Source organism: Lemur catta, chromosome 1 (genome assembly GCF_020740605.2).
Source record: "Lemur catta isolate mLemCat1 chromosome 1, mLemCat1.pri, whole genome shotgun sequence".
In the NCBI taxonomy this organism is placed as follows: domain Eukaryota; kingdom Metazoa; phylum Chordata; class Mammalia; order Primates; family Lemuridae; genus Lemur; species Lemur catta.
The window spans coordinates 5,647,463-5,674,493 of NC_059128.1; the positions used below are offsets into that span (position 1 = coordinate 5,647,463).

Here is a 27,031-nt window from a genome sequence, read left to right on the forward strand (position 1 = left end):
CTGTGACCCCACTCACCTCTCCTGAAAAAAAGCAGTTTTCAGCAACGCTTTTTGGTGTTGTCTTCATGCGGAGATGACAGAAAGGAAGAGACTGTCCCCACAGAGCCATGGTGCACCTGCCCCATCCCACCCCGTGCCCTCAGCACCCTGTGCCTGATGCAGCTCTACCCGGAGACCAGGCTCCCGCCCACTTGGAAGCACGCCCTGGGGGACCCTGGGCAGGTCTCGCCTCTCTCTGGTCTCCGTCCTCCCACGGATGCTGGTCACTGGCCAGTCCCAGCAGCCCTCGTGGCCCCGCCCCCTCCAAGTCATCCTTCTCTGGGACTCCCAGTCTGAACTGGCACCTCTCCTCCACCCCTCTCCCGCCCACAGTCGGAGCAGAGCGTGGCCAGGCACCCGGCCCTTCCTCCTCTTCCTCCCAGCCATTGGCTCTGCTCACCCGTGTGCACCCCCAGCCCCACTGTCCTGCATGGGCTCGTGCTGCTGCCGCTGTCCTGGTGCCCTTGTTGCCCCCTTCTTGCCTAGTGACTTCCCTTCTGCTCGCAAGGCCTGTTCCAACGCTGCTACCCGACTGGTGTGTGCTCTGACCAGGCCCAGCTCACCCCGCTTCAGCCACACTTCCTCTCCTCCTGGGCTGCCTTCCAGAGCATCCGTTCCTCGTCCCCGCTCCAGCCCAAATGAGCACCGGGACCCTCCTCATTCAGCCCTGGCACCCTGCACCTGGCACAGGACCCAGCACCTGTGAGGGGCTTTGGAGAGGGGTGTGCAGGGATGCGAATGCCAGCCACTCACCAGGCCCTCACCCCGTGCCGGACGTGCTGAGCCCTCCACACCCAGTATCTCATTTAACCCCACTCAGGCCTGAGTCGCAGGCTCTGTGCGCCCCTGTTCACAGCTGGGAAGGGAGGCAGAGAGATGTAGTAACTCGCCTCTCATCGCCCAGCTCGCAGTAACGGTGGGCCTGGATTCGAATCCTGCCTGAGCCCACACTCTGTGCCCTCGGTGACCATGCCGCACTGCGTCTGAATGACTGGGTAGATGCACAGATGTGCACATGGATGTGGGGGTGGACAGATGCGTGGATGAACGGCTGGATGAAGTGGCTGGTGTGGCATCACCAGTGACAGCTCTGCCTCTGGGCAGATTCAGGTGCGAGTGCCCTGGTGAGCGCTAACTCCACACCGCACACAGTCCCTGGTGCCCTCTGTCCCGAGCCATTCAGTGGCACCCACTCTCGCCCTGACTGCCCCGTGTTCCCCGGGTGGGCCCTGCAGGTGGCCGGCATGATGCGGGGAGCCTGAGCTGGGCTCTGCTAACTGACCCCTGAGCCCTGGGGCGGGGCCAAGGGAGCCGTTTCCAAGCAAGAAGCTCCTGTGTTGTGTCACCTCGGCACAGGAACCTGCAGGACAGAGGCTGGGGAGAGAAAGGGAATCCTGGCCACACCCCAGGTGCCAGGACCCAGAATTCTGCACCAGGAAGGTGACCTTCTCACCCCGTGCCTACAGAGCCATCCCTTGCAGGGAGCCTATAGACCGGGCACCTTTCTGTCAGGAGTTCAGGGGAGTCCACGGGGCCAGCTCTGGGCTGACACAGGTGCTGGACTCCTTGATCTTGAGGCAACAGCCTTGGCGTCCAGGCACAGAGTGGGGGCAGCTGGATGGGCTGTGTCCCAGAGGCCAGGAATGGGCCTTGAGCAATTGCCACCTCTTTCCCGCAGTCCCGGCTGACAGGACAGACCAGAACAAGATCTGGCTGGAGTCCTGAGGGAGCAGGGAAGCAGGAACCTGTCTGGCAGGCTCCACCATGGCCTCTGGGCTCCTGGGAACCAGGAGACCCCAACCTGTGGCCTCACCAGCCCAGAGCAAACGCCTGCTGGGGCCACAGGGCTGTCCCAGCATGGCAGCCACACATTTAACGCACTGGAGGGCAACATTCCCACAGGGTCAGAGCTCCCATACGGTTGGTCTGCAATCACTCCTCGGTGAGCCCCCTCCTCCCGCAGCAGCAGGACAGATGGCAACTTTGTCCCCACTGGGAGGGATAATGATGCAGACATTTGGTGAGCACCGACGTGGGCCTGACACGGGTCTAGCTCACTTTGTCCTCACAGCGACCTTGAATTTGGCACTGTTAAGCAGATGGGGAGACAGCAACAGGTGAAGTCACTGCCCAGGGTCACATGAGGAGTGGGCAGAAGCACCAGGCTCTGAGGCCAGGCGGTCTGTGCCCGTCGTCCCTGCTCTCAACCAGCAGCAGTAGGAGCCTTTCGGAGTAGGGTGGTTGGCTCACGTGGGGGATCGTGTCTTATAAAGGCAGTGAGTGCCCCGGCTGCGTTTTCAGTGTTCTTGCCCTTGAATCTCCACAGTATCTGTCGACAAAGGCGTCCGGGGCATCTGGGCAGGCTCTGGTGGAGGCCGGGGCTCAGCTCGGTCCTCAGCGCTCTCCTGCACAGCGCGCGGCTTGGACAGGACCCCGCCTCGCTGTGGGCACTGGCCAGGCCCCTGACCCCGACGGTGCAGTCACCCAGCCATGCTCAGTGATAATGTTAATCACAACGACTTATCAGTATTCTACTGTGATGACAGTAATGACCGCGGGAGGCCGTTTGGCGTCATGGGTCGTGGTCAGGAGACCAGACTCTGCGTCAGGCAGACCTGGCTTCACCTCCCAGCCGCCTGTGGCTGCGGGGCCTTCGGCCAGTGATCTGACCTCCCCACGCCTCAGTTTCCTCCTCTGCAGAGTGAGATGAGGCTGCCGAGAGGCATCAGTTCCTGCCTGCTGCCCGGGCTGCCCGCCTGGGACGGTGCCAGGACCAGAGCCTGAGCCGCAGCCACGGGAAGGCAGGCCCACGATGCTCGCTGCGTGCTTTCGGAGTGAGCCGCCAGCATCCCCAGGAACCTGCAATTAAAGGTGCCCAGGGCTGCACCTGCCGGCCGTCAGCCGCCGAGCATCGTCGCTTCCCGTAATGACAGCACCGGCTGGTGGCTGACCCACTTCACGCTCCAGGCACCATGCAATTTTCTCTAGGTCAGGTACTAATTATTTCTCCAGACTCCTCCCCGCCAAGGAGATGTGAATCCGATGGGCTGCCTGCCTCAGAGACGCACGGCGGGCAAGTGGCCTGCTTCGGCCTTAGGGAGGGCAGAAGGTCAGTGGTCCATGCAGGAATTCTGAATTTGGCCTCTGGTGGCTCCCTGAACTAGGCACCTGGGGACAAGGGAGTAGACCGGGTAGGCAGATGGGATCATGTTTGCTTGGGGGTGGCGGTTGGATGGAGGGAGCGCAAGTCCCTGGCTTGCAGAGGCCACCAGTCCCCGAGAACAAACTCACTCAGCAGCCAGCTGCCTGGGCCGCCATCTGCATCTCTCCCAGATCCCAAAGGCGGAGAAGGGGTGGCTTGTGCCTGGGTCAGGAGTGGGAACTGTGAATGTCTAAACACAGGCGAGTCAATCACAACACACAGACTTGCCCTTTACTGAGCCCTTGGCCCGGGTGCCGTGTCATCAACTTTGCATGTCTCTTCTGTCCCCACCACAGCTCCGTGGGGCAGGTGCTGTTGTTACCCCGTCCACAGACGAGCTGAGGCTGCACAGCTAGTGGGAGGAGGGCTGCTCTCAGACCGAGGCCCAGGTGCCCAGAACCCTTGTGCTGTGTCCTCCCACACGCCAGGGGCTGGGAGCTCAGAAGGAGGAGAAGGGCTGGGTGCTGTGGGGTGGAGCTGGGGCAGAGTCAGCTCTGGTTCCAGTCCTGGCTCTGCCGAGCACCTGGCAACCTCCTGGCCCCCTGGGTCCCCATTCCCCCACCTGCCTTGCCAGGCTGCCTTGTGGATTCAAGGATGTGAGAGATGCCCATTTTGAGCTTGGCACACAGTGGGCACTCAAGTAAAGTACGTTTCCATCTTTCTTTCCCTCAATGACAAAGCAAAGCGTTCCCTCTCCCAGACAAAATATTTACATTTTAATCGAGGCCCTTGTCTCTACCAGGGGCATGAGTGATGGTGGGATTGCAGGCAGCTGAGAAACACTCTCTGAACTCCTGGAATCACAGGAGCAGCCACCCCGGGAGGCTGGCGCCGCCTGTTGTGTGCAGGATTCACAGCCTCCTCCCCCTCCAAGGGGGTCTATCGTCATCGCACATGCGTCACTTCCCAAAACTCACCCGAATTCTCCAGCGCTGAGTTCATTTCATAATCTCAAGCTAGTGGAGGATGATTTCCCTGGACTCACACCTTAAGGAATGGTGGTTCTCCCAGAGCCAGCCTTACAGGGCAGTTGGCATTCAAAGAAATGCAGAGTGAAGCTGCTCCTCTGCACCGTTACACCCCTACTAAATCACACACACAACATTAAAATGATAAAAGCCAGTGCTGGCAGAGCTGTAGGAAACTCAGCACGTGGGCAACGTGGCTCTCTGCCTAGGATGTTCTGACCTACTCTGCCGCCTGCAAAAACAGTCGCCTTTCAGGCTCAGCCATGTCTCTACCTGGTCTTCCTCAGCCCAAATCGGTGCCCTTCCTAAGGTGGCCCCCAGAGCACATTGGTCTTGTTTATGGCACTCTGCGCTGCTGCCTCCTCCTCACTCCCAGCTGGACTGTCAACTTGAGGACGGGGACGGCAGCCCATTCATTCAGTCCACAGCATGCGGAGCACTGTATGCTCTTGGCCCGTGATCCTCGTAGCTACCCTTTAATGTGACAACCATCCTCATTTTACAAATGAGGAAACTGAGGCTCAGAGACTTTCAACCATTTGCCTGAGCCTGGCTGCCCCTAAGCCAAATGACAGCACAGCCTCTGCAGGGGCCCATGCCCCGGGTGGAAAGGGGGCCGAGCAGGCAGGCAGGCAGGCGGGGCCAGCCCAACACACCGGTGCCGAGACTGAGGAACCTGGGGCTCTGTGGGAGCCCAACAGAGTGGGGAGGATAGAGATGAACTTCTAAGCCTGTGTCCGCTGTGGGAGTCAACCAGGGGAAGGAGGACAGGGCCTGCGGCAGAGAGCGCTGTGGGCAAAGGCACGGAGGTGTGACAGATAGCAGTTGTCTGGGAAACGAGCCTCTGGCAGGATGGGAAGTGTGGGCTGGAGAGCCGGGCAGTGAGGAGAGGCGAGGGCTCCCCGGACAGAATGACCCCGAGATGACACTGTAAATCGGTGCACCCTGGAGTAAGAGGGTCTCTAAGGATGGACTGCAGGTCTCCACCTTTAGTCCTGCCCGTTTCAAGAATCTGGACAGAGCCTGGACAGGGCCGCCGGAGGCTTGTTTATCAGATGTGCCAACGGCAACACCCCATGAGAACATTGCACTTCCAGGAACCTCAGCAGGGGGAACAAGGGACTGAAACCAACAGACTGGAATCGAACAGGGAGAGCAAGAATAACCTGCACTCAGCACAGAAGGTCAAGTGCACAAACTGACAAGTTGTTGGCAAGGGTTTTTTTCCTTCGCAATTGTCTTTAAAAAGTGATCTGAGGTGAGACAGAGAGACCTGTTTCCTGGGCCTGCCCACAGGAGGTTCTCTGAAGGCACCTGTGGTCAGTGGGCCTGGGTGTCCTGGCCTGGGAGAGTCCTTCAGAGGAGACAGCCAGAGCCCCCACCCAGGACGGGCCCAACCCCAGCAATGCCCGGGAGGCCCCCATGCCCACCCACAACAGCTGGGGTTGGCCCAGCCCATGTAGACGCCCCCAGTCCACTCAGGAGCGGACACCCCAGCTGCCTCGAGACCAGAGGGCCATCTCCAGATGAACAGCCACTTTGGGTGGCATGGGTGCGTGGGTGGGGGTGATTTGTCTGCTGTGGGAGTGGACAGACCGCAGCCATCTGTGCCCACAATGAACCAGGGGCAACGGCTGGTCAAACTCGTCAAGAGGAGATTCAGGAAGCAAGGAGGCCAGGCACACAGCAGGTGCTTAATATATAGGGATGACTCACGAAGGCACCAGCGTCTAAACCATTTTAGACAATGTCTAAAACCATTTTTGCCCGTGTACCTCAGTTTCCTTAGCTGTAAAGTGGGCATAACATACTGAGCAAGGTAAGTAAATATTCTCCCTTCGCTGCAAGCTCTCCCCTACACCTCTGCCAAGATGGCCATGCTGCCTTAGCTTGTTCACACCGGGGACAGGGAACTCACTACCTGAGCCTGAGACAGGGCCAGCACTGGCCCGGCCTGCAGGGAATTCGAGGTCTCATGGGGAAGTGCGCTGATGAGAGCTCTGTGGCCCTGTGGGGCCCAGTGAATGCCACGGAAGGCCTGCCCCCGCTGCTCCTGTTAGAGGGTGTTGGGGGAAGGGTCAGAGCACTCCACAGAGGGCCCTGCCCTGAGGCCTGGCCCACCCACCTCTGCAGACAGTGTGGAGACCCTGCCTTCCTGTGCCTGCAGGTGACTTTTCATAGCTCCCCTCCCCCGCCTCCCCTCACTGCTCCCCTGCCCCCTCCTCCCTGTGCTGAGCATCCAAAGCTTTCAGGGACAGCTGGGAGGGGCTGACCCCTGCCCCTGGCTCACCTAGGTAGAGGAAGGGGCTTCTTTGGGGAGGAGCCTGAACACACCCTTCCCAAGCCTCTTGGAGGCTGGGTCCCCCCCAGGAGCCATGACCTGGGAGGGGGTGTTCCCTGCAAGAGGCCCAGGTCAGTGCAGGGCTCCCCCCAGCCCTCAGTTAGCCGGTTGGTCCAGTGGGTCGGGGGGCCAGGGCCAGAGCCCCTTGTTGTCTGCAATGAGAAGGATTATCTGCCCACTGGGTCTCAAGGCCGCCTTTCTGGCCTTTCCCAAAGCTGCTGACAGGTCTACCTCCCTGGGGAGCAGAGGGACAGTTTTCCTGCTTCCTGTGACCTCCACGCAGGAAAATCCATCACTGGCCAATGAGCAGTCCAGACATTGAGTCACCTGGGCCCTCACTGCCCTGACAGCCGTGAACGTGGAGCCAGTAATTAGCTCCTACAGGAAGGGGCCAGAGCTGTCATCTTCCTCCGGAAGTGCCAGGCAGGAATAGCCGGCTGCCCCTCCTTGAAGCCGGAGAAAGGCCGGATCCTCATCCTGGGGCCAGACTCCGCCGGGGATGGGGGTTAGGAGCGGAAAGACATCCATCCTCCAGTCAGGAATCCCACTTCTGGGAACTTATCCCAAGGAAACCATCCAACAGGAAAACAAAGCTGTGCACAAACACGTCCCCGTAGGAGTTCTTTGGAACAGCACAGCCCTGGAAATAACCCTTGTGTCCAGCAGCAGGGGGGCAGCCTAGCATCCCAGCTCGGTTAAATATGGAGTTTGTGAAACAGGGCAAGCGAGGAGGGTGGGGTGGGGCTCAGAGGTCCTGGCTTAGTCACCCCATGATTCCTGACTTCCGCCTGGTGCCGGCAAACAGATGGATTCCAGGGCTCGCCTAGAGGTGGTGAGTCTGATCTCTAGGTAGGGAGGCTGCTTAGCAAGCCTCCCATGAGATTCTTATCACAGGCAGGTGTGAGAAACCCTGTTTATCCTGCAACCTCAAGGATGCTGCATTTAAACTCTGTTAAATCTTAGTCGTGGCACCTCTAAAATGGACCGAACACCAGGGCCAGCCCCTGGGGTGCCGGGAGGGGCAGTGAGATCATGGTGAGGCTCAGCGTGTGCCCAGCCCGGTGAGGCACAATCGCCAAATCCAGGCCCACTGTCTCCTCGCTCCCCCAGGGTCTCCAGGCCACACAGCCTGCTTTGAGGACATCCCAAGGCCCAGGGCTGTGAAAGGGCTGTGCGTGATGCTTCCGCAGGGTACCCTCCACCACGCTCCCCCCTGCCCAGCCAGGCTCTGCCCCTGTCTCTGGGAAGAGGAGGAGAGAGGCTCTGAGGAGCATGTGGCAAGCCCGGAGCACCGGACATGCTAGCACCTCTCCTGTTCCTTTCCTACCGGGGTCCCCAAGAGCCAGGGGCATTCCTGGGGTGCCTGAGTCCCTGCTCTGTGCCTACGCCAGTGGCTGGTCCAGGCATTGGGATGGACCCTGTGGACAGGAGGCAGCTGAAGGGAGCTACTGAGCTGCACTCCAGAGAGTCTTCTAGAGAGAAGGAAAAGCCTGGCAAAGGCCCTGCCGGAGCTGGTAGGTTTTCTGCTGAGTGGGTGAGGCCAAAGGGACATCAGGTAGGTGGCTGCGTACACAGGTCTAGAGCTGCAGGTCGGGGCTGGAGGTGTGGGCCTAAGGGGCAGCAGGCTACAGGAGGGATTGCAGAGCCACAGCGAACGTACCTCTCCTGGCACCCGTGGAGCAAGAGAACATCTAAATGCGGAGGCCAGGGAGGACCCGGTCCCTTCCGAACGGTCTCAGTGTCTCGCGTGTTCACAGGAGGACTCGGATCAGGTCGGGGCATCTCGGCCCGGCATGGACTTTCCTCGAGTCCACCAGGAGCCGGCCACTGCCCTGACAGGCTCCCGGGGACTCCCAGGACAAAGTTCTGGGGGTTCCCAGAGATGCATGTCATCAATACCGTGAGGCTCCGACTTCACTGGTGAATGAGCCATGAGAAGTCTTTGTGCAGCCGCAGCTGTGCCAGCCCTTCCTCCTTGGTAGTGAGTGGTACCCACTGTACAGGGCACCCCCACCTGCTTGGCGAAATGCTCCTCCCCACAGACACACTGAAGGTGGGATGTGTGACTAAATATTAAGAAAAATACATGGTACAGTCAAGTGAAGGGTTTGTAGTCCCACTGCCGAGTGCCTCTGGACCCGGCAGGGTGGCTCCACCCTCTGAAATTCTAGCCGTGACTGCGTGTCCCTTGCTCTCGGGGAGGGTCCTCCACCTGCCTTCGCAGACGGTGCACCTGCCATGGGGGGGACCTGTTACAGACCCCCACATACACACCTGAGCCCCAGCTTCTGTAGGTGAAATGAGCATAGTCATTCCTGCCCACCTTGCAGGCCTGTTGGGAGGAAGAACCAGCCCGTAGAGTTTCTAAACTGGAAACGACTGGGGAAAGCGAGGGGCTGACAGGCTCCCCCCTCCAGCAGGGAGGCCCCGGCCTGGGGTGTCTGATGAGGGTCAGGTCTGGGGGCTTCCTTCAGGGAACGTTCCCGGTCTCGTTTGTTTCACGTGCCACAGCCCAGAGCTAGGTTTTGTTACTACTTACATAAAGTATATTTATATTGTAAATAAAACAATGCATGCACTTAGGTTTAAAAAATCAAATGACACTGTAATGTCTACAAGGAAATTAAGTGGCTCCCTGTCCCTTCCTCCCTTTTCCCACCCCCCAGGGTAACCCGTTTCCGCTGTTAGTTGTCTTTCGGGTCTGGCCTGCACATTTCTCGTAAGACACTGACATTGCTGCTTCTCGATGCTTCAATTCCAGACACTTCTGTGGCCTTCCTGTCGGGACAGATGAGGCTTCAGCTCTCTTAAAGGCCCCCCCCCCCCCCCCCCCCCCCCCGCTGTCTGCCAGATCTCCCCTCCCTGAGCCTCTCTAGAGGGCTTTATCCCTTTCTCAGTTAATTGCTGGTCAAGGGCTTTATTATGACGATTATGTAAATGTTATTCCGTGAAAGTCAGGGAATGGTCAATGGCAGTTCCTTGAACAGTGCTGTTTGTTTATGCCGTGGAGTTGATGCACTTTTTCACTGCATTTAGGTGTCTCTTCTTAATTTTTCATCGCATCTATTCTAAACCTAGCGATGGCCTTGCCAAATGCGCTGACATTTAATACCTGGCTCCCTTTGCCCTGGGCCCACCCTCCACCCTGGAGCTGGTTCTCTGCCCAGGAAGGATCCGCCGTCCTGGTGAGTGCCGCTCCCTGGTCTCTCCTGCCTGTGACAACACGCACTCCAAAGGCTTCCTAGATGGTGCACAGCAGCTAATTTTTTTGAGACCTTTCATTTTTAAAAGTATTTATATTCCAGTCTTATCCTTGGTTGATCCTTTCCGTAGACATAGAATCCAGGCAGGAAATCCTTTTCCCTCACGATCACTGCTCTGTGGTCCTCTAGCTTCCAGCGTCAATAAGGAGAGGTCCAATGCCAAGTGGTTTTTTTAAAATATAAAAACATGTGCACAGAGTTTCAAAACTAAAATTATAAGGCTTGTTAAAAAAAAAAAAAAAGCCCTGCCTTCTCTCCCTCCACCCGATTCCTGCTTCCCAGAGGCAGCTACTGCACTTTCAGTTCCTCTGCGACTTTTCTCCACGTTTGAATACAACACGCTGGGACTGTTACTTTATTAATTCTCCAACATTGGACATTTTCAACTGCCTTTCTCTTATGGATGAAGAGGGGTTAGTTCACTTAGGTCCTCAGGCTGCAAATGTCAGCCCCTGCCCCATCCTCGCACTATGGCTATATCACGATATTTTGTTAAATCAATATTATTCACATGTTAAACTACAGTCATGCCTCACTTGACAGGGATGTGTTCCGAGAAATGAGTCGTTAGGCGACTTCGTTGCCGTGTGATCATAGAGTGTGCGAACCTGGACGGTGTAGCCTACGACACACCTGGGCTGTGAGGTGCAGCCCACGGCTCCGTGGCTGCGGACCTGTGCGTCGTGTTACTCTACTGAACACTGCAGGCAACTGTAACGCAGTGGGAAGTATCTGTGTATCTGAACACATCTAAACACAGAAAAGGTACAGTGAAAGTACAGTATTATAACCTCATGGGCCCACCACCGTGTGTGCAGACACGACTGTATAAACCGGGCCACAGTCTGTCCTGTGACTAGATTTCCTTCCTGCTACAGCTTCTGGGTTTCCCTGGGGATTAATAACTGCCTCCTTGTTTGGACTTGCTTCATTTTCTTTGGACTTATCACCAAACTCTCTGACAGGGCACTAATCTTCTTCTCCAGCCGGCCAGGCCCCCAGGGAATCCCTGAGCTGTGTTCTCTCCCCGCGGCCCTTCCCACCCCACCAGCACTGAGGCTCTGGCCGCCCCCTCACCCTGCTGCTGCCCTGTGCCATCACCCTGCCATACCGTTTCCTGAATGTCATGTCTCCTTGTTTCGTGGTTCAATTCCTAATTTTAGAGAAAGGATATCTGGGAAATAATCCTCTGTTTTATAATTTGAAACTGTCTTACTCTAGCCTCACGCTTGCTTGCATAGGTACTGAAATTGTTTTACTTTAGGAGGTTGAGACATGGCTCTGTGATCTTCCAGCTTCTGGAGTTGCTGTTGAGAATGTCTCTAATCCAGGCACTTGGGGAGGGGGATGCCCCACAGAAATGGGGGTGTCTCCTTCTAGCTCAGCCTGATGCCAGCGAACAAGAGCCTCATCTCCGGCAGAGCTTCTCAGCCTGGCTGCTAAGGCACCACCCCTGATGGACTTAGCCTGGGGTGGGGCCGAGCACCTGCATTTTACAAGCGTTCAGGTGACTCTAAGGAGTGGCCAGGGCTGGAACCACTGGGCTTACTTGCCGCCCGGGTTCTGAGAGCCCGCCCAGCCGCCTCCTCAGGACCCTGATGTGCTCACAGGGACTCTGAGTGCTCAGGACGCTTAGCTGGTGATTCTTCATCATGCAATTATGTGTCTGGGTGCTGGGGCTTGAGAATCTGCATTCCAGCCTGGCTCTGAGCACTCACTGGCCTCCCAGCCCTTTCCCTGGGAGAGCAACCCCACCTGCCTCGCAGTGTGGCCTAGGCTTCCAGCCTACCTTTCCTTGTGCACTTGAGCATCTCCCCATCCTGCAAGGAGGATGCAATGATTTCTGTTCAGTTACAGGTGCAGATGCTCAGAGAGGGGGTGTGACATTGCCTAGGGCCCCCCCCACTGGTAGTGTCAGGCCAGAGACAGAAACTCTAAATCTGGAGCTTTTCTACTTAACCCAGCTTCCTTCTTTATCATCCATTCAACAAACATTTAGTGAGTTCCCAGGCACCATGCCGCGTGGGCCTTGGGGAGCAGCAGGCCAAATGATCTGGTCATTATAGTTACTCGTGTCACCGCTTCTCTCTGGCCAGCTGGGGATTGGGGGATTACTTCATTTCAGTGCAGCCTCACCCAGGGCAGGTCATGGCAAGGCCTGGGGTGCACGAGGAAGTACTGTTACTGTTGTTGTTGCATCAAATGGGAGGGGGCTGGGAGGGCTGGGCCTGCAGCCAGCAGAAGCCACATTAACAATTAAGGTCTTTGCGACTTTCATTCCACCCTCACTGCATGAAATATTCAAGCACCAGAGGAGATTGGGCTCAGATCTCTGCAGTGGGCAGGGCAGGGCCAGGTGGGGTGGACTTTCTGGTTATAGACCTTGGGCCTAGGGCAGCACTCAAGGCCTGGCCTGCCTGGCATCTGGAGGCTGTGGGGGCTGGGCAGGCATGACCCGGAGGTGTCTGGTACAGAAGGGGCAGCTGCAGACACCCATGGAGCACCACCTGGGCCAGGCACTGAGGGGCCCAGAGGAGAGGCTTAGTCCTCAAGGAGTGCACAATCGGCGGGGAGGCAGAAGCAAGCCTCCCATGGAGGCAGGGCCACCTGGCCTGGGCCTCATCCCTCCCTGCACAGTGGTGCCAACAGTCACGGGGATACACAACCTGGCTCAGAGGCTGTGTCTGGGGCCTGGAACTTATCACCTGAAGTGAACCCTGTAATTATAAGTAGCATAAATCATGTTGCATTGCATTTGTGTATGCATGAGAGCACCAATTTGATAAATACAAACATTTCAATTAAATCCCAGGTGGGTAAACTTGTTAGGCTGTTTTTTCTTTCCTTTTTTTCCCGCCTAATACACTGGGCACCCAGAGTATGAAATTTGGCCTGGGCTTCTCTCAAGAGCATCAAGAAAGACAAAGTGGGTTGTGGAAAGAGCAGGAAGGTTCACTCACCAGAGTGACAACCCTGGGCATCAGCGAGGACGGGCAAGGCACGCACTGCATCCTGCTGGCAGGAGGGCAAATGAGTGCCACCTCTCTGGAAAGCAGTTTGGCATCACCTGGTTGAGTTGAAGCTGTGCATGCTGATGACTCAGCCATTCTGTGTCTTGATATAGACCTGAGCAAAATTCACTCTCATGTGTACCGAGACACATGTAAAAGGACGTCCATGGCAGCACTGCTGGTGACAGCAAAAAACCCCACCGAAACCAAAAACGAACTAGAAACAAATGTGCTTCAACAGAAGAAGAGAAAAGTGAGGGCAATATGTGCATGCAATGGACATTAGATAGCTTGCAGTGGTTCTCAGCCAGGGGCAATTTTGTCCCCAGGGGCCATTTGGCAACATCTGGAGATGTTTTGGGGGGCTGCTTTCATGGAATGAGTAGAGGCTGGGGATGCTGGTAAACATCTGACATTGCACAGGACAGCCCCACACAACAAAGACTTATCTGGTCCTAAATATCAATTGAGAAACCTTGTTATGTGGCTTGGAAAATGAATGAGCCACAGCAACATATGCCAGTGTAACCAGGAGTGGAAAAGCACGCTGCAAATGAACACGTGAGTGTGATGCCGTGCAAGCAGGTTGAGAAGCATGCAAAACCGAGCACTATATTATAGGGGGAGTATAGTAAACTGAGAGCACAGGCATTACCAACACAATGTTCAGATTCCTGGTTACCCCATGAGACCAGGGTGTGGGGAGGTGCTGTTTCTTTAATCTGGGTGGCCGGTTCCCCTGTGTCTGCTTTCTTGATGTTTTGTCCAATATGAACTAGTTTGTCACAAGAATAATTTTTTTGGTTTTTGTTTTAGAGATGGGGTCTTGCTCTGACACCTAGGCCAGAGTGCAGTGGTGTGCCCATAGCTCACTGAAACTTCAAACCTCTGGGCTTAAGCCATCCTCCCATCTCAGCCTCCAGAGTAGCTGGGGCTACAGGTGCACACCACTGCCTGGCTAATTTTTTTCATTTTTTGAAAGAGATGAGATCTCACTCTGTTGCCCAAGCTGGTGTTGAACTCCTGGCCTCAAGTGATCTGAATAGCTGGGACTACAGGCACAAGCCACCTCACCTGGCAGGAGTAATGTTTTTAAGTGCTTTAAAGTAAGTGACAGCCAGCCCTGCACAGAGCTCTCCTGACTCAGTTTCCCCTGTGCCTTGAATCTGGCTCTTTGTCTGGCTCCTGGGGCAAGGACATAAGGAGATGTCAGCAGCTGAAGAGGGTGTGTTTCCATGGAGTCAGTTGGGAAGGGGCAGGGAGGGGTTCCGATACTGACAGTCCACAGTCAGTCCCTTTATCTCCATCCCCACTCGGATCCTTCTCACTGTCTCCCAGCCTCAGCTGCCCCTCCCCTCACACTTCCTGTTAAGTGCTCTCTGATCAAACACAAGTTGGGTCAGATCCCTGAACTCTGCCCTTGAGGTTCCCCACATTTTGGGTCCCATCCCAAATGGAAGGAGGTGGCAGCCCAGAGCCACCCAGCATCCTTTGTATCCCAGCCTGCCAGGGGCAAGCACTGGGTTTCCTGGACAGTCCTTGTTTCACCGGACTTTAGTGTGCCCCTAGAAAATGGGTATAAATATCCTTATGGGAAAACTGTCCTGGTGTAGAGGATGGGAGGACATGCAGGGACAGGAGGGGTAGCTCTCCTCTGCCAGGTGCTTGATGCTGGCCCTGTGGGGGATGGCTTGGATGAGAAGACTGTGGCCCAGAGAGGGTAAGGGACTGGCCTACGGTCACCCAGTAAGTCAGTGATGGAGTTGTTGCTGGGAGACCGAGCTAATGACATGCAGTGATCTCTTAGCAGAAACAGCTGGAAAGCTGTGACCACAATGCTGTCCAGGGACTCCAGAGTCTCTCAGGCTTGGTTCCAACATAGAAGGCCTGGAGCAGGAGGAAGCGGGTGGGGGACATGGTCCAGGTACAGCGCAGAGCCCCACATCACAGAACCAGCGTCACACAGAACAGACATTGCAGAGCATCCAGTCCACTCCTCCTCCTCGACAAGGGGGAACTGAGGTATGGGAGGCAGTAGTTTATGAGGTAAGGCACACTCTTGGGCTCAAAGGGTCCTGGGTTCAAATCCTGGATCACCCACTTGCTTGCTGTGTGACCTTGGACAAGTGACTTAACCTGTGTGAACCTTAGTTTCCTACTCTGTAAAATGGCGACAGAGGGTTCCTCACACGGCTTCAGTGAGGACTCAGCGAGACAATCTACATAAAACCCTAACACGGTGCTGGGTACAGAGTGCCCAGTTGACACTGTCCTTTATTGGTAATACTTGTAGTCACTTTTCAATGGGCCCTGATTTCTTACTGTGTCATAGCCTTTCAGAACAAGACCCCATAGCCCAGTAAAGTCACTAGACACTTGGGGATCCTGGTTCTATTGGACTGTAAGTGCTCTAGGGGCAGAGTGCCTCTTGCTGGACCCTGTGGACGTGGGCCCTCAGGGAGGCTCTGGTCTCTGGGTCCCTTTGCGTCATGACCCTGTTCCAGCTCTGGGCCTTCTCACTCCCTCCTGTTCTGCTCAGGCATGGCCAGCCCTGGTGTGGGAGCAAAGAGACCCTCTCTTAAGTAACACCAGCACCTTGTCTTTGCTCTGCTAGGAGGATGTTAACAAAGCTATGGAGTCTTCACTGGTCTGCATAGAAGATGCAAACAAACCCACCCCATCTAGATAGAGGCTTTGTTTCTCTCTTGGAAAGAACAACTGAAGCTGCCAGCCCTGGAGGATCAGGGGACACAGACACAGGCCATGGTCAAAGTGCAGTGTTAACTGTCTCAGAAACTTCCCTGGTGAGTGAGTGTATCCTACGGTGCATCCTATATTCACCCCATGATCTCCCAGCAGCAACTTTCTGTATACAGGCTTCGTTCTGCAGGCAGCCTCCAGGGCGCTAGTTAATCTGGCTTCCTGGGGGTAAAGACAGATCTGCAGCTTCTCCCAGGTGCAAGCTGAAACCCCTTCCTCTTGAAACCCAAACTGGGCTGGGCTGGTCCTGCAGTGCACAGTGCCCCAGAAGGGAGGATGCCCCCTCCCTGCAGGAGCTGGCTCACTTGGGGAGAGCCTGGGGGACCCTCAGCACTCTGTGGGTTAACCCTGGAAGCTGTGTTCCAGCTCAGCCTCTCCCGACCATCTATTTGGAGAGAGGGGGATGGGTGGGGACAGCCGGCGGTGGTGAACGTGGACTTCTCTGTGCCCTTCTCCACAGATGGGCAGAGTGAGCCTCTTAAAAGGTAAGCCAGGTCATGTTGCTTTCCGGCTAAAACCCTCATGGTTTCCCCAGCTACCTCAGAATCAGACATGATCTGGCCCCTCTGACCTCTGACCTCATCTCTCGCCCCTCTTCCCTAGCCCACCCCCAGCCCCCTGGCCTTCCTTGAACAGGCCACTAAGGCCAATCCTAGGGCCTTTGCACTAGCTGTTCCCCTCCCCCTGGAATGCCCTCCCCCTTATCTTTGTCCTTGTCGCTCTGATCTCGGCTTAGATGCACCTCCCGAGTCCCTCCCTGACCACTGGATCTAAAGTAACTGATCACCGCTTTCTGTGACAGCAGCTTGTCTTAATTCCCTGCACAGCACCCAGTCTGGTCTCGGTTATCTAGTTTATTATCTTCTCCCTCCCCCTCCCCCAGGACGCCAAGTCCCCCCGAGGGCAGTGGCACAATCCCCGAGGGCTGGAGCGCGGTGGGGCTGGAACTGGGCCGGCGGAGGGTGCACCATGGTTGAACGAATGGATGAGCAACTGTAAACGGGGACAGCAGCTGCTGCGCGGGCGCGCGCTCCAAGCCGTGGGCCGCTCACGGTCGCGTGCGCAGGTTTGATCTTTTTGCCGGTCCTGGGGGAGGGAAACCCAGCTCGGCCGGCTGGCAGCCGACGCTCCGTAAATGCGCTTTGGGGACCAGAGGATAACGAGACAGACTTACGGGCTGTGGGAAGAGCCGCGTGGCCCGCGAGGCTGCCGGTGCGGAGGGAGTTCTGCGGCCGGCCCTGCGCCCCGGGACCTCGGCGTTGGGGCCCCCATAGGAGACCTTCCCCATCCTTCCCAGGGGTTTCCCTCGCGAGCCCCAGATTCTCCCCGGAATTCCAGGGACTCAGCGGTCGAGTGGGCGGAGAAGCGGGGCTCTGAGCGCCGCTCGGGGCAGGGGCAAGTTCCCAGCTCCCTCGCCCAGTCCGGGCAGCGAAGGGCACACGGATAGAGCTCCGGGACAAAGCTGGCAAGGCCCGGCCCTCCCGGGGCTCAGACTCAAGAGCTGCAGTCCCAGGCTGGGATTGGAAACGCAGCTCCTCCGCGAGCTCCAGCAGGGGACCTGGGTGGGGATGGGGGCGGAGGAGCCCGGGGGTAGGGAAGGGACAAAGAGCAGCCCTGCTGAGGGAGGAGAGCGACCTCCGTGTCACAGTCCTATTGTTCGTCGTATCTCAGACTACGCTGAACTCTGGTGCCCCCGGGAGGGAGAAGGGGAGCTGTCGCCCAGATCGTGGGTATTTGTTTATTTGGGGTGAGGGAGGCAGGGCGGGGGACACGGGTCCGGGAGGGGCCTAGGCGCCCATTTCCTCGCGTCGCCTTTAAGGGAAGCCCTGCCCTACCTTTCCCACCGTGCCCCCCCGCCCCGCAGCCGTACCTGCATTTTAAAAGCGCCCTGTAGCCCTGGGATTGGCCAAGGCCGCGTCCTCCGGGCGCAGAAACTTGAACCGCGGAGAGAGGGGGTTGGAAACCCAGCGGCTGGACTGTACCATGTCCACGGCTTCCCCGCGCGCGCCCCACCCCTCCCACACACCCCCAAAGAGGCCCAATCAGACGGGCAGGAGGGCGGGACTGCGGCCCGAACGCGCCTCTGGCGGGGCGCCGGGCGGGCGGGCGCACCGCGCCGGGGGACGTCGGGGCAGCAGAGCCGGGCTCGCCCCACGTCTCCCCGGGAGGCGGGGCCGGGCCGCAGCGCCCCGCCCTCTCCCCGCCCGGGGTGGGCGGGGCGGTGGGGCTCCCGGAGCTGAGCCGGGGGCCGGCCTCCGCCTGCCTCTCCGGAGCCGGAGAGCGCCCGGCAGCGCGGCCCCGACTCGGCGGCCGTCACCGCTCGCTGAGCTCCGAGGCGCGCGGGCTCCGGGGAAGCCCGGGCGGGCGCTGCGCGAGGCGCGAGACAGCGCGGGGCGGGCCGCAAGCGCCCCCGGCCTCTCCCCGCCCGCGCACGGACCGGCCCAGCGTAGCCCCCGCGCGGGGAGCGCGGGCCGGGCGAGGGCGAGGGCGATGCCGCGGTGACGGCCCCGCCATGGCGAAGCCCGCGGCGGCGGCGGCGGCGGCGTCGGAGGAGCTGAGCCAGGTGCCGGACGAGGAGCTGCTGCGCTGGAGCAAGGAGGAGCTGGCGCGGCGGCTGCGGCGCGCCGAGGGCGAGAAGGTGGGCCTCATGCTGGAGCACGGCGGCCTGATGCGCGACGTGAACCGGCGGCTACAGCAGCACCTGCTGGAGATCCGCGGGCTCAAGGACGTGAACCAGCGGCTGCAGGACGACAACCAGGAGCTGCGCGAGCTCTGCTGCTTCCTCGACGACGACCGGCAGAAGGGGCGCAAGCTGGCGCGCGAGTGGCAGCGCTTCGGGCGCCACGCGGCCGGCGCCGTGTGGCACGAGGTGGCCCGCTCGCAGCAGAAGCTGCGCGAGCTCGAGGCGCGCCAGGAGGCCCTGATGCGCGAGAACCTGGAGCTCAAGGAGCTGGTGCTGCTGCTGGACGAGGAGCGCGCGGCGCTGTCGGCGGCGGGGGGCGCGGGCGGCGGCGGCGGCGGCGGCGCGGGCTCCCGCAGCTCCATCGACAGCCAGGCCAGCCTGAGCGGGCCGCTGGCGGGGGGCGCGGCGGGCGCGGGGGCCCGCGACGTGGGCGACGGCAGCAGCACGTCGAGCGCGGGCAGCGGCGGCAGCCCCGACCACCACCACCACGTCCCACCCCCGCTGCTGCCCCCAGGGCCGCACAAGGTCCCCGACGGCAAGACCGGAGCCACGCACCGGTCCCTGGACGACCTGTCGGCGCCACCGCACCACCGGAGCATCCCCAACGGCCTGCACGGTAAGGATTGCACGGGCCGGGCAGCGCGGGTCTGCTGGGTCGAAGCCCCTAACTTTGGCTGGTTGGAGGCGGTCCTCCCTGGCCACCCTTCTCGTGCCTGGGGCGGCCGCCTCTCCAAACCCCTCCTCCACCTGACCTCGGATCCTGGGCGGGGGGGATCCCGCGCCCACCCGCAGTGGGGCTTTGGGAGGTGGCGGCTTGGTCAAGTGATAGTGCCTGACCCTGTCCAGCTGGGAATCCCCAGCCGGCCCGCCCCTGGAAAGTTTGTCGCTTGCCGAGTTGTCGGTATTAGCATCTGGCACTGCGGGGCTGGCTGGGGGTGCTGCATCCCAGCCTGGAAATCTATGCCTGGGAGCGGGAGGTAATAAACGGAAAAAAATGAAAGGCCCCTTGAGCCCAAGAGAATTTCCCCCTCTTGTTGCTTCCAGGAGGGAGCAACAGGCGTCCCCCAAACCCAGACAGCGTCCACGTGTGTGCGGTGGCTGGAATTCCGCCCCTGCTTCTCCCTGTGGCGTTGGGGATTGGGAAGGAGCCCAGCAGCCAGTTCCTGAGGCAGCCGGGCCAGAGGACGCCCGGCTCAGCGCTTCCTGGTTGGCCATAAGTTCTGCACTTCTGGTCGGGTTACCTTTCTCAGCTGAGGCTCTAATACTTTCCCGAGGTTAATGTGGGTGGAATGGAGCCTGGCTTTTCTCCTCTGTGTGCCTCAGTTTCCTTGTCTATAAGATGGAGATGATGACAACCGCTTTATGCCTTTGAGGTGGAGATAAAGCCTCTGCAGGGATTTGGAAACTGCTGATCGCCTTACAGGAAGTGCTGTGGTCACCCGAGGCGGGGCGTGGGTGGGAGGACCTTTGGCCTCAGGAAAACTCCCCACTGTCTTCCACACCTGTGTTACTGCTGGGCCTGTGCCTGGGGGGAGAGTGCGCCCAGCTGGGATCTGCGGGCCCAGCAGCCTGCTACCTGTCCCAGCCCTCTGATGAGTCCGCTCCTGTCTGGCAGATGCGCGCCTCCCTGTTCTTCCACATTTTTGGTGGCTTGGCTCCCAGTTCTGGTGGCAATTTCTACTGCCTGGACTATTTGCCTGAAGGTGGAGGGTAAACAGCCCTTTCTGGTTCCCTTTAAAGACTTTCATAATGCAGGGAAAATGTATCCAGGCCTCAAATAACTGCTCTTCCCCAGAGTGACAGCAGGAACTGGGGAGGGATGCTTTCTCTTTGGTTTGGTGGCCAAGTGACCTCTGCAGGCGTGTTGGAGTGGGGGCTGCTGGGGGGGGGGGACTATACCATGGTGGGGAGGCGTGGCAGTGCAGCAAGTTTTTCCTTTATTTACCATGCTGGCCTGTGAGTTCAGGGCAGGACTGGGTTTAGAGGGATATTTTGTTACTGATTAGCAATCTATAACTGCAACTCAGGTTTCTCTTTGTAACTCTGTATCTACCGCACCTCCCACCACAGGCTCCTTAAGGCCAGTGGGAGTAGCGAAGTCAGGTGGTTTAATTTGTTGGAGATGCACCCCGCTGTTTAGAGCACTTCAGCCTCTTTGGCCTCACCTTCCTGGGGGCTTTTGGAGGGTCAGTTTTCTGGGCCTCAGTTTCCCCAAGTGCAGTGCTAAGGAGTGGATTGCTGCAGTCCTGTGGCTGGCAAATGAAATGTTTCTGGTTTTCAGCTGCGTCATCAGTGACACTTGGCAAGAGTGGTTCTCTGCGGGACACTGGAGAGGTGGAGTGTTGTAGCAGATTTGCAGGAAAGGTTCTGTCATGTTTTGGACAGGGACATGTGGCCCCAGACTGGCCCAGTGTTTCCGTCCCAACAGTGAATGATGAGGAGGGAGGATGAGCTAGACCTGGAGGTTTTCCACCCTACGTGGTGGGGTGGGAGTGGGGTTTGGGGTGTAGGGTTTCCTGCAGAATCTATGCTCCCCCCGAGTCCCAAGTTCACTTAGAACAGGACTGCTGCAAATTTTGTGACAGCAAAGCTTTGCTTTGGGGTGAAATGGAAATTCAGCATTATGATTACAAATTTCAGTTACAGATGGGATTGTTCTTGTTTAGTTTTGTCTCAAAGTCTTGTGCAGCCTTGAGATGTCCTCCCACCAATGTGAATAGAATGACTGGAAACAAGGAGAGGCCCTTTTCTTAGAAGCTGGGCTTTTCTATACTGGCACTTGCAGCTTTGAGATGAGTGAAGGTTGTGCCTGAGCTGAAAGAGAGAATGAGTCTCTGGGTGGTGGCAAAAGTGGAGTCAGATACCAGGCTGTGCCTTATGTGCTTGGTCTCAGCTCGTTCTCACAGGAATCCTGGAGAAGCAGTGTTATGCCCATTTTACAGACAAGCAAATGGAGGCTCAGAGAGCCTCCTAGCCTTGCCTGGGAAGGCAGCTGACATTGGAAGTGTCTGTCCTGGGTGGTGGTGCCACCAGGGTCATTTACTGCTCAGGCCACAGGCTGGCTTGCGTCCCTGGCCTGGTGTCATTTTTGCTGTTACTGTTAATCAGAGGACACTAGTGACTCCTGATTCTTAGTTCCTGACCCAGGTTTGCTCTCTTTCTCCCACACTGGGAAGTGTCACTTCCTTATCAGTGACCACTGAGCAGATGGTTGATAACCCCATTACCCGGAGGGTCAGGCTTGAGTGTGAATCTCAGCTCCTCCGCTCACCTTGGGCAAATTACCAAACTTTGCTGAGCCCCTCTCTGCTCTTCTTCTGTAAGGTGAGGTGAACCCAAAGTGCCCCATTACCCACATAAGCTCTAGGGAGGTCAGGATCTGCACACAGTAGGTGGGTCTCACCGGTTGCTAGAGTCCTCGGGGGCTTGCCAAACAGACTTTGGTTTTCTCTTTAAAACTGCTGTTTAGACAGCGCACCCGAATGTTTGTGTTGGAGTCCCTTGTGTGGCTGCACCTGCTGACGAGCTGGGAGTGGGGACGGTGGCCCTGCAGTCCTCTCTGGGGAACTGGTGGTGCCTGCCTGCAGCTCCGCTGGATGCCTTGGAAGGCCTCTAGTGGCCGAGGTGGGAGGTGGCCCATCTGTATTCAGGGCAGTCCCTGCTGAGGCCGGCCTGGGGGCCTGTGCATGCGTATGCAAATATTCCTGCTCCTGGGCCCTGTCTGATAGAGGTCTGGTCTAGGCTGACTGCAGTCTGGACTGGGGTGCTCTTCGCTCTAATCTAGTGTGGCACACGGAGGCAGGTGAACCCCAAACACCAAGAAGTCAGGTTTGATTTTCAAACAAAAGACTTTTCAGCTCTTTCTCCACCTGCCCCTCCGTCATCCCGGGTGCCCCATGGCAGCCCCCTGGTCCCCAGGCGTGTCTTCCCCTCCCCCCTACCCCTTAGCTAAACCAGAGAAACCAGAACCTCCCTGCAAGCTCGTGAATGGGCCCCATTTACTTTTTAAAGTTTGGATTAGAATTTTGAGCTTCTCAAAGTGAGACGGTTTTATTCTCCTGCTTGTGTTTTTGTTGGTTTAAAAGGGAGGATGGAGCGGGTGGTCTGGGCCTTTAAAAAAGCAGCTTGCCCTGAATAGGTCTTTTCTGTGCAGCCTCCGGGCTCAGCTAATAAGGCTGCTTTTCCTAAACCCTGGCAGGCTGAGAGCAAAGGTCAGTGAAGACAATGGGGTGGGTGAGATAAGCCTTTTCCCTCCCTCCTCAGCCTGTCCCTAGGGATCTGTCAATGGCCTTGGGGTGTTGGGTCCCCAGGGCCTCACACTAAAGGAGGGCTGGCCCTGAGGAGCACAGGCAGGCAGGAATGTGAGATGTGCCCAGCACTTCACAGTTTACCACACAGAACTTCCCAATCCCAACCCCATTCCCTTCAGAGCTTCCAGATGGCCCCAGAAGGGAGGCCTTAGCACCTCTCCTTTATAGAAGGGGAAACTGAGGCTTGCAGAGGTGTGGTGACTTGCTCTGGGTCCTATGGGGCTTGTTGGGGGCGCCTGCGATGAGTCTTGGGTCTCTTGTGTCAGACGACTGAGCCTGTGGCCCTGTGCCTGGTATCCAGCGAGTTCTAGAGGGTGGTGGCCTGTGCTGTAAATTTGGGGCACCTCCTCCCAGAAAGCTAGCCCCTGAGCCTAATTGCTGCTCCCCTGTTTCCTGGCAGCAAGAGGAGGAAAGTGGCGTGACACAGGCTGCCTTGTGGGGAAGGGGTATCCTTCCTCACTTTGCACTGGGATGGCTCCGCTGGCTTCCCCCTGGAGCAGGTGCCCCACCAGACCCCTCCCCCAAGCCTGGCCTTTGCACTCCTAGGACACACACTTGGTTGACCAGCATGAAACAAAAGGAAATCAGTAGTTGTACATAATCTCTTGGGGGGGTTGGTATTTTCCATACCACGCTTGCATAGACAATTGAAAGTCTACAGCCTGAGTAAGACTGAGACTCCGTCTCTACAAAACATAGAAAAATTAGCCAGACATGGTGACACATACCTGTAGTCCCAGCTACTTGGGAGGCTGAGGCGGAAGGATCGCTTGAGCCCAGGAGTTTGAGGTTGCAGTGAGCTATGATGACGTCACTGCACTCTAGCCCAGGTTCCTGAACCTCCGTGGGTCCCTGTTTTCTCATCTGCAAAGTGGGAAACATTACCAACCTCTGGGTTGGGGGAAGAGGGGGTGTAATGAAGTGCGTAAACTCAGCAGCATAGCCGCCATGGCTGCACTACTCCCCCCTGGGCGTGCTTGGGGTGTGGAGCCTGCTGCAGAGTGCTCTGGCTCCAGGGTCCAAGCTCTGAGTGAATCTTTGTCTTGCTACCTGCTCTATGACCTTGAGAGTGTACAGAACCTCCAAGCCTCAGTTTCTGCATCTGCATCCTGAGTACAATAATACCCTGGTCCTAGATCTGGGCCTTAAAGGATAGGTTCTGTGGCCTTTCATTATTTCAGGGACCTCCTTCAGATTTGCCTCCTTGGGGTGGAGGTGGGGGTTGGGGACTCCCTGACACACACTTGTGCCCAGCCCTGTGTTGGAGCCAGCTGAGTTCTTGTCTAGTTGAATGGAGGGAAGGCGGCATTCCAGGCAGGATTAAGCAGGATGGCTAAGGTGGGAAGGGGAGAGCCCAGGGCCTGTGAGGCAGACTCAGGATGTGTGTGGGGAAATAGCCCCTGGGGGGTTAGCACTGTGTGCATCAGTCAGGGCAGGTGTGTGAGCACCTGCCTGGACCGTGGTAAAGGTCGTTCCTGAATCCACTGTGCGGTGGGCAGCTCCGGGAATATTTGGTTGTGCAAGTGGAGAATCACTGAGAATTGTCGGAGGTGGGGGGTGGGGCTGGGCTGTTGAGGGCCAGCTGGGTAGTGGGATTTGACCTCACAGGCGGTGAGGGAATTTGCTCTTGTAGCAGGAAGGGAAGCATTAGTGTTTATTGAGAGTTTACAGCATCTGGCTTCTGCGTGCCTCTCTGCACAGCAAGTCATGCCACCTGGCTCTGGGAGTGACAGTTCAGGAGCATCAGTTTGGTGACCATTGTGGTATAGACTGAGCTGGGGACAGCCAGGGAGGAAGCTCAAGCCTGGGAGTGCATAACTGTGACAGAGGCCCTAGAGACAACCTTCTCTGCAGGCTCTCAGACCTGACAGGGTTGCTATAAAGTCCTGCCCCTAGCTTTTCTGCCTCCTTGTGACCTCTAACCTCCAGGGTCAGGCTGAGCTGTGGAGGGGGAGCTCAGGTAGGGCAGAGCCTGTGGGGGATGCTGGCTGCCCCCACGTGACTGATGCGCTCTCTGTATCTGCATGCCTAGTCCTACCCCTGCGCCCACTCACAGAATAGCCGCAGCCCACGGGTCACAGCCCACGGCTGCTCTCCCTGCTCCTACAACCGGGGCAGCCAGGATCCATGTCTGGGATCCATGCAGGACTGCTCTAGATGGCTGAGCTGGGAGGCAGCTAATTCCCATCTCTCTAGTGCATGTTGATGAGGGGCCCTGGTGGCTTCCCCAGAAACTTGGGAACAGAGGAACAGGCTAGTCTCCTAAAGGGATGTGATATTCCTTTGATCATGAGACGTCATGAGTGGCTCTCTCCCCTAAGCAAGCACCCAGAACTGGTCACTCACATGTTCCTCTGCCACTGTCCCTGCCCCACAGGCGGGGGTTCTGGCCAGGTCAGGAGCTGGTCACCCAGGGACGGATGCCTGCTCTCCAGCAAGTCACCACTGACCTCCAGCTTTCAGGGGAGCAGGGCAGAAAGATCAGGAGTTTTATTGATTGGCCTGTAAATGTTCCACGGTTTGCCCTGTATGTGCTGTTTAAACAGAGGTGGAGCATCGCCTAAGTAAAGCCAGGGCGGTGGCCCTGGGGGGTAAGTGAGCCTCCACTTCCCCTTCCTTCCTTCTGATTCCTCAGCGCCGAGACATGCTGCTGTTTCCTCCTCAAGATGGGCATTTTCCCTTCTCCCTGCAGTGCGGGGCGTGTCCTAGAGTCAGTGTGTGCATTTGCTCTAGGGTCTTCCCCTCCCTGGCCCTGGAAAAGCTCTTGAGTGACGGTATCTTAGCATGGAAGAAATGCCGTGCCTGGGAGAACCGGAAACCCCTGTGCAAACTGAAGGCACCAAGAGACTTGGAAGGGGAAGGGCCCGCCCCAGGCTGGGCCCTGGTCCTCTTGACTCCCAGCCTTGGCACAGAGGTGCAGGTTCCAAAAATGTGCTTCAGAGGGAACCAAACATCTGTCTGGCATTGCACTAGCGCTCCTGGGTTTCATCTCACTCGCCTCCCATGTTAGTTGCTGGTGCCCACTGGGACTCCGTTTCAGCTGAGGAACAGGGTCAGGGCAGTGGGGCCAGTCACCCCAGGGCAGGGGTAGGGGTGGGGACAGGTCCAGGAGCTCCATCTGAAGGGCCAGGTTTGGCTCACAATCTGTCCAGGCAGGTGTCCTGGGGCGCTGAGCTGGGCCTTGCAGGCAGAGGAGGGCAGTAAACTTGAGGAGAGAAGGCAGGAAGAGAACAGGCTGCAGTGGACATTCGCCTGGCACATTGGGTGCAGTTGGGTGACAGGTGATCAGGGACTCTGGACAGGGGGTGGGGTCGTGGGCAGGGCCGGGGCAGGTGGGGTCTGTGATGCTCCCCCCAATGACCTCACGTCACTGGGCGGGGCTTCTCCTCACGCTGTGAGCAGTCAGTTCCAGCTCTGATCTTTTCTGATGGACTTTTTGCAGGGGATCCAGAGTTCTCTGTGAGGGGTCCACTTAGAAACTGGGACCTTTACACAGCCTGTACCCCCCCTTTCCTCCTGCTCCCCACTTGATAAGTGCACACATGAATCATTTGCAGGGCCTCCCTGGCCCTGAATGTGTCCCCACATCTGGGGGTCTTGGGGGCATGGTGCTGTTCCATAGATTGGACAACGCAGACGGCAACCCGACCGTGTGCAAGTCCCTTCCTCTCCCTGGGCCCTCATTTTCCCGTCTGTACAATGGGAGGCCTGGATGGGCCGTGCTGAGGGTCCCAGTGGCCCTAGCCTCCTCTGGCCCCATGACACAGGCAGAACCAGGAAAGGCCTCCCCTTCCCGCCCTGCCTCTCACAGGGCTTTGGTCACACTTGTGGCTCCAGGAGTCAGTTTTGTAATATATTCTTGGGCATTCTCTCGCTACGCCTCACCACCCAGGTTTTGTCTCTTGCCTGGTAGTTGGTCTTCAGCTTGGGGCAGGTGTGGCTGCCTGTAACCGCATAGGTACCAATGTGGGGCCTTGAGATGGTGGCCTGTCCAGACACTGGCTGGGGCTGAGACCCCTGGGCCAGCCTGTCCTCCTGCAGGGCCCGATGGAATTACCTGCCTCCCCTATCTGATCGCCTCCGCGTGAAAGGACTGGGTGACGGGTTTAGTGCGAGAGGAGAGCGCTGAGCTCCGATTCTGGTGCAGGTCTGCCGGGGACAAGGCTGCCTGGACGTGAGAGGCTCTTCCGCTTTCTGCCCTAGTCCACAACTTTCTTGAGGACACAGTCCAGTCTTCCTGACGCGTCGTAGGCGCTCAGTCAGCATTGGAGTGAGGAATGAGGAGCCCGGGAGGCCTTGGACGAGACACTAGATGTGGTCAAGCCACTGTGGTCACCTGCCTTTCTTTTTTCACTTGTACTCTTGGCAACACATGGCCTTTAGCTACCTCCCAAAAAAAAAAAAAAAAAAAAAAAAAAAAGAAATCAAACCTCCCCAAGAAGGTGGTGACATGC

At 57.6% G+C, this 27,031-nt stretch overlaps 1 protein-coding gene and 1 long non-coding RNA gene across 2 annotated transcripts in view; one reads left to right on the plus strand and one right to left on the minus strand.

Moving 5' to 3' along the window:
• Positions 1–9,135: 9,135 nt before the first annotated feature.
• On the minus strand, positions 9,136–17,568 carry LOC123640120. Its single transcript, XR_006735876.1, has 3 exons — positions 17,455–17,568; positions 12,774–12,939; positions 9,136–9,328 (listed from the first exon to the last, which is right to left on the minus strand). It is a non-coding gene; the product is annotated as an uncharacterized LOC123640120 (long non-coding RNA).
• Positions 17,569–18,002: 434 nt separating this feature from the next.
• Positions 18,003–27,031, plus strand: part of CCDC85C (coiled-coil domain containing 85C) — a 77,009-nt gene continuing 67,980 nt past the window's right edge. Inside the window, 1 exon segment of the mRNA XM_045561018.1 lies at positions 18,003–18,883. Coding sequence (XP_045416974.1) covers positions 18,097–18,883 — 787 coding nt within the window. The 5' untranslated portion in view covers positions 18,003–18,096.